The sequence below is a fragment of the Alexandromys fortis genome, unplaced genomic scaffold (genome assembly GCF_014885135.2).
Source record: "Alexandromys fortis isolate MF-2015 unplaced genomic scaffold, M_Fortis_MF-2015_v1.1 scaffold_41, whole genome shotgun sequence".
NCBI classification, from domain to species: Eukaryota; Metazoa; Chordata; class Mammalia; order Rodentia; family Cricetidae; genus Alexandromys; species Alexandromys fortis.
In genome coordinates, this window is record NW_026067923.1 from 10,635,149 (window position 1) to 10,641,524 (window position 6,376).

A 6,376-nucleotide genomic window follows, 5' to 3' on the forward strand; every position below is an offset into this window, starting at 1 on the left:
GTGCTACCTAAAAAAACAAACCATAGGGAGGAATTAGCTGAGCCCTTATTAAATTATGCTGGTCAGTAGATCCAAAAATAAAAACCTGAGTTGGTAACTATGAATCCTCTTGTTTTCAGCTGGGCAGAAAATCACGAGCCTACAAAAGAGCTGTCTGGATAGACTGTGGCATTCACGCCAGAGAATGGATTGGTCCTGCCTTTTGTCAGTGGTTCGCAAGAGAAGTAAGTGAGACCCTTTGTTAGTCAGGAGTCCCATGGGTTTTTATTCTGCTCAAGGAATAAAGTGGGGATTGGAGAACAGCAATACCTGATGGAATAAAGATAATACCTTGGTTCTTTGGGGTGCTTTCATTGTTTATGCAACCCTCCACAGCCTTGGATCAACTTACATTCAGTTACTTGCCTCAGTTTAAAAAGCTGGGTTAGAAAGGTGTTAGGGATGAACTCAGCTGATGTCTGCTTGTACCTAGCATGCATCAGACCCTGGATTTGATCCCCAATGCCACATAAACTGGGCATGGTGTTGCACATGTACAATCCTAGCATTTGGGAGGTTGAAGCAGGAGGACCACAGGTTTAAGGTCATCCTCAAGGGCCAGCCTCAGCTATGTAGAATGTTCAAGGCCAGCCTGTGCTACCTGATACTCTAACTCAAGAAGCAAAAACAGAACCATCTTGGCTCAGAGCTTTTATGAATGTGAGGCAAATTAGGAACCAGCAATTGCAGCGAATGAACAGTAAAGTCTGAAACTGTAATTTACAGTGGTCTAGAGCAACTGTCCTGTTAGATTTATCTAGGAAAGTTCTGTCATTTTCTTCCCTTTCAAAATGGCCTCACCTGTGCTGAAACAGCAAAGAAGTGAACAAAAGGTTGACCATTCCCTCCTGCTCTACACCTGTCATTTGGAGACCAAGAGATCTCTAGCGTCTGCGGCTGATCATTCTCAATGTCCATTTTCTTTTTAAGGTGACTTTGACAGCTGATGACTCATAAGGATTCTCATTTCCAAACGTTTTGTTTGAATCTTGAACCCACTGAGCTCCCTTACTGGGTCGGCTGGCATTCCCAGAATGTAGTGACTTTCATTGTTTGGAGCATTCTTAAATCTTGATTTATAGGGGTTGTTATTCTGTGGGGGTAGGGAAAATCTTGAGAGAAAGTCGATCACTACTGGAAACAAAAGTGAAGGTGTTGAAATAGGAGCGGCAGGGCTGCGTCCCCGGCACCCGGCCGCCCGCATGGCTAGCTTATGCCCCAAAATAATTACACAGAAACTGCATTTTTTTAAACACTGCCTGGCCTGTTATCTGTAGCCTCTTATTGGCTAGCTCTTACATATTGTTCTAACCCATTTCTAATATTCTGTGTAGCCCATGAGGTGGCTTACCAGGGAGGATCTTAACCTGCATCTGTCTGGCGTGGGAGAATCATGGCGACTCCCTGACTCAGCTTCTTTCTCCCAGCATTCTCTCTGTTTACTCCACTCACCTATGTTCTAACCAATAAAATGGGCCAAGGCAGTTTCTTTATTATAATTAATCAATGTCCTTCCTCCATCATGAAGGGGCCTAAAGAAACGAAGGTTTGCCAGTCCTGTACTTACAGGAAGCCATTACGGATACAAAGGGTCCTCAAATGCACTTTGGTCTTATTTCACCCTTTTATGTGGAGATTGTGACTTTGCGAGCTCTCATAGGCATTACAGAATACATTACAGAATGTATTTCACATTTCACAAGTGTCCAGATGCACTAAATTTGAAACCTATTTCTCTCTACCATAACAAAACTTGCAAAAGTATCCTCAATTTTATAGATATTACAAAATAAGCAATACTAACTTTTGTTACTTCTTCTTCAAATTACTGAATAACCCACTTTCCTTTAAGCCCCCATTCCCATGGATACTGGTTTGAGGACAGAGGATACAGGACTGTCAAGATTTCAATATGTTGAAGCTATGTTGCATTACTACACCATCTCCTTTGCGCTAATTCCGTCCTTTTGTTAAATCCTTGGTGACAGGCACGGTGGTGCCATTGTGTTGGATCAGGAGAATCACATAAGTGATGTCTTCCCAGAGAGACATCTGGGAGGCTGAATAAGTCCCCTTTTCTTTCATTTTACCCCGATCTGCCAGTGGTTCCCAAAGCCTGGCTTCTTGCTAATATTGTCTCCCTTTCTGAGATACATTTCCCTAAAACTCAATAGTTTAAAAGACCAGTCACTGATGTCTCCGTTTCTGTGGGTCAGCAATCTGGGTGGGCTCAGCTGGATGCCTCTGACGTGGGATCCCTCACCAAGCTGCAGTCAGAAGTTCACTTGGGGACTCAGTCATGAAATCATATGTATTAAAGGAGAGTATGCGCTTCTGAGTTCATTCATAGCCACTGGGGACCTTAGATCTCTCGCTGGCTGTCAACCCCTAATATCAGTTCCTTGCCGCATGAGTCTCTCTCCCTAAGGTAGCTTGAAACATGGACCTGGCTCCCCTCAGAACAAGTGGGAGAGAGGGGAAGAAAAAGGGGGGCCAAATTAGAAGTGAGTCCCATAGGAATCAAGTCTCAAAAGCGACCTCCCTTCACTTTGCCAAACTCTGTCCATTGGAAGGAGGGAGATGAGGTCAAAGGCATCCTCAAGAGAAACAGATTAGACAGGGTGTGAATGTCCAAAGTGAGCATCACTGAGGCTCACAGTGGAGGCTACCGACCACACCTTAGTGGGACTTTCTGCACAGGTGCCACTGTGACACTTGATCCTTCCTCAAATGTGGACTACAAGAGAAATTAAATCAACCTCTGATCTGATAGAGAAGATTACATAGGATTCTGGGTGTACATGATTTATTCAACCCTAGCAATAAGTCATTAACCTCTCTAAAGTTAACCAACATGTGGATAATAATACTATATAACATCCAGGGATGCTAGAAGGATTGAATAATGTAAAACAAACAAAAGACCTGAAATGTTTGACAACTAGAAAGCACTTCACGAAGTCAACTTAGTATGACTTGATATCAGCAATTTAGGATTTTAGACAGCCCACCTCATAGAGAACAACTGAAAGGAAAATCAGCAAGAATATAAAAGAGCTCAAGACTATCAAACAAAGTGCAGTAGATGATTGTAAATCACCCAACAACCCCAGAATGCACATTCTTCAAAGTGACTATGGTGTGCGTACTGAGAAATACTTACGACAAAAAAATATCAGACTGCAACAAACGTAAAATGATTGATATCACCATAGCGAAACCAACCTAGAAACTGATCATAAACAATAGGAAGATTTCAAAAACTCGGAAAATTAAGAACAGTTCTAAATAATCCATAGATTAAGGAACAAATTTCAAGAGAAAAAAATTAAAGAATACATTGAAGAGGATGCAAATGAAAACACAACATCTCAAATTTGCAGGGCATTGCTAAAACAGTACTAAATGAAAAACTTAAAGTACTGAATTCAGGCATATTAAAGAAGAAAAGTCTGCAAACAAGTTATTCTGCCAAGGACCTATGTATAGTGAGCAAAATGGGGGCAATAAATAAATGCCAAGGTAAGCAAGAGAAAGGTAATAAAAATAGGAGCATAAATCAGAGTGACTGAATACAGAAAATTATAAGAGAAAAGTCAACAAAAGAAGAAAAGATGACAAAATCCTCGTGTGATGGTTAATCTCAGTTGTCAACTTGACAGAATCTAAAATCACCTGGGAGGGGCCTCTGGGCATGCCTGTGAGGGAATATCTAAGGAGAGCAAACTGAGGGCTAGCATTAATCTCCCTCAGCTTCCCAGCTGTGGCTGCTTTCTGGCCGGCTGCCTCAAGATCCTGATGCCCTGCCTTCTCCACTATCACTCCCTGGAACGGTGACACCCTTCCACCCCCAAATTCTTTACTCTTCAAGTTGGTTTTGTCAGAGTATTTTATCATAGCAACAAAGAAGTAACTAGACATCTAGCAAGACAGAGAAAGAAATCAAGGCAAATTACTAAGATGAGGAATAAAAAGAGGCATTCTGTAGACACAACAGAAAACAAAGAATAATGAAACCTGAGAATGATGCCATACACATAAACTTGACAATGTAGAAAAATGGACAAATTAATTGCAGAACACAAGCTGCTACAACATACCTGCTATAAAATGGATTGTTTTGACTCTAATTGATTTACCGCAGTTTACCTCAGGACCAGGGCTCAGATTCCAGTGGTCCTAGGAGTTAGTGCAGGACCGAGGTACTGATTCCAGCAGTCTGAGTTCAGCTCTGGATCTGAGTTTATTTTCCAGAGTCCTCCTATGAGATAGGGTTCTGACTCCAATAGCAGCCAGAGCTCACTTCAGGACTGGAATTTTTACTCCATCTGCTTGTCATGGTGACCCCTGTGTGACCTGCCCATGATTCTGCTGCCACCTAGCCACGATGGGAACACCTCAGCAAACTCAGCTAGGAATCAAGACCAAGTTTCTCTCCTTTCCACAGCTGGACTGATGCAGACAGCGCTCTAAGCACACACAAAAGGGGCTGGAGAGATGATGGCTCAGCAATTAAGAGTACTGACTGTTCTTCCAGAGGACCCAGGTTCAATTCCCATCACCCACATGGCAGCTCACAACTGTCTGTAATTCCAGTTCCAGGGGAACCAACAACAATGGCAAAACACCAATGCACAGAAAGAAAGAAAGAAAGAAAGAAAGAAAGAAAGAAAGAAAGGAAGGAAGGAAGGAAGGAAGGAAGGAAGGAAGGAAGGAAGGAAGGAAGGAAGGAAAGAAAGTTAAAATTGGTGAGAAGTCCATTCCAACAGGTGTGTAAAACATGACAAAGAAACATAAAGCATATTACACACGACCCATCCCAACATTTCTAGAGTAGAACCCAAAACCACAGAGATGACTAAAATAGCTAATACTTCAGAATTTTACTTTTTAAAATAATCAATGGCCTTATAAATGATTCAAACAGATGTCTGTCCAAGTCTCAACAAGACAGTCTCCAAGTGACTGAAACAATTGTAAGTTTGAGGAGAAAAGTTCAAAATTGAGGAAAATGAAATTGTAACACCAGAAATTGAATCTAATAAAAGTGAAAGAAATGGTCAACCAAATAAAAAAATTTATCATAAAACATTATCAATTGAAAAGATGATTCAGAAAGATATATTACATGAATAAAGGACAAATTAGAGACAATAATATACATAGATATATAATAGGGGAAATTAATAAACATGACCAATATTTCCAAAAAGGAGGCCAGACCTGACCTATGGTATAGAGGAAAGAGTGGAGATAAAGGCTAAAGAAATACAAAAACTATTCAGTAAAATTATAACAGATAAACTCCCAAACCTGGAGACAGAACTAGGCATCCAGATACAAAAAGCTTTTAAACTTCAAACAGACCTTGTTAGAGAACTTTTTCATGAAATATAATAGTCAAGATGTCAAGGATACAATACTAAACGTGTTACAGAAAAAAACACTAACTCACACACAAAGGCATAAATAACAGAAAAAGCTCAAGTCTTTCACAGGAACACTAAAAAACAGAAAAGCATGGAACAATATATTTCAAGCTCTGAAGCAAAACTGAACCAAGAGTGTTATAACCAGCAAAGCAGCCTTTCAAACTGACCAGAAGGTCAGTGTATTTCAAAAGAGATACAAATTAAGAAATGCATAACTGAGCAAGCCCTGCAAAAAAAAATCATTTAGGACTATTATACAGGGAAGAAGGAAGTTTCCTCTGCAAGAATACATATACTCCATGAAAAACCACAAATAATTCAGTAAATCAGAACATCACCTAACAAAGTCTGAGGAAATAGGAAACCTTTAAATAACATTAAACGTACATTGCCTCAAGTCACTGCTTTAAAAAATAAAAACGCTCAAACTAACCAACTGGACTGAAAAACAAGAACAACTATCTGCTGTCTCCAAGAAATACACTTAAAAAACAAAGACATCCAAAGCCCGCCCGAGGTCAAACTACCAAGCAAAGAGAAGCTATACAATCAGGCATAGTTGTTCTTATACCCAATAAAATCAACTTAAAATAAGAACTAATCAGAAGAGATACATAAGGCCACTATATGGAATAAAAGGAATTATCTATCAAGAAGGTATAACAATTGCAAACATTTATGCTCCAAATTTTGAAGCCCCATTTTCATGTAATAAACTCTACAGGGCATAAAAGCCACATAGGTCCTGACACAGTAGAAAAAAATTCAGATCCTACTGTACATACTGGCTTTGTGGGAGCCTAGGCTGTTTGGATGCTCACCTTACTAGACCTGGAAGGAGGTGGGAGGTCCTTGGACTCCCCACAGGGCAGGGAACCCTGACTGCTCTTTGGGCTGATGAGGGA

General features: G+C 40.4%; 1 protein-coding gene across 1 annotated transcript in view; it reads left to right on the plus strand.

The window, feature by feature from the left end:
• Nucleotides 1-6,376, plus strand: part of Cpa6 (carboxypeptidase A6) — a 297,700-nt gene that overhangs the window by 203,071 nt on the left and 88,253 nt on the right. Inside the window, exon 6 of the mRNA XM_050142133.1 lies at nucleotides 120-224. Coding sequence (XP_049998090.1) covers nucleotides 120-224 — 105 coding nt within the window. The remainder of the gene's footprint in view (nucleotides 1-119; nucleotides 225-6,376) is intronic.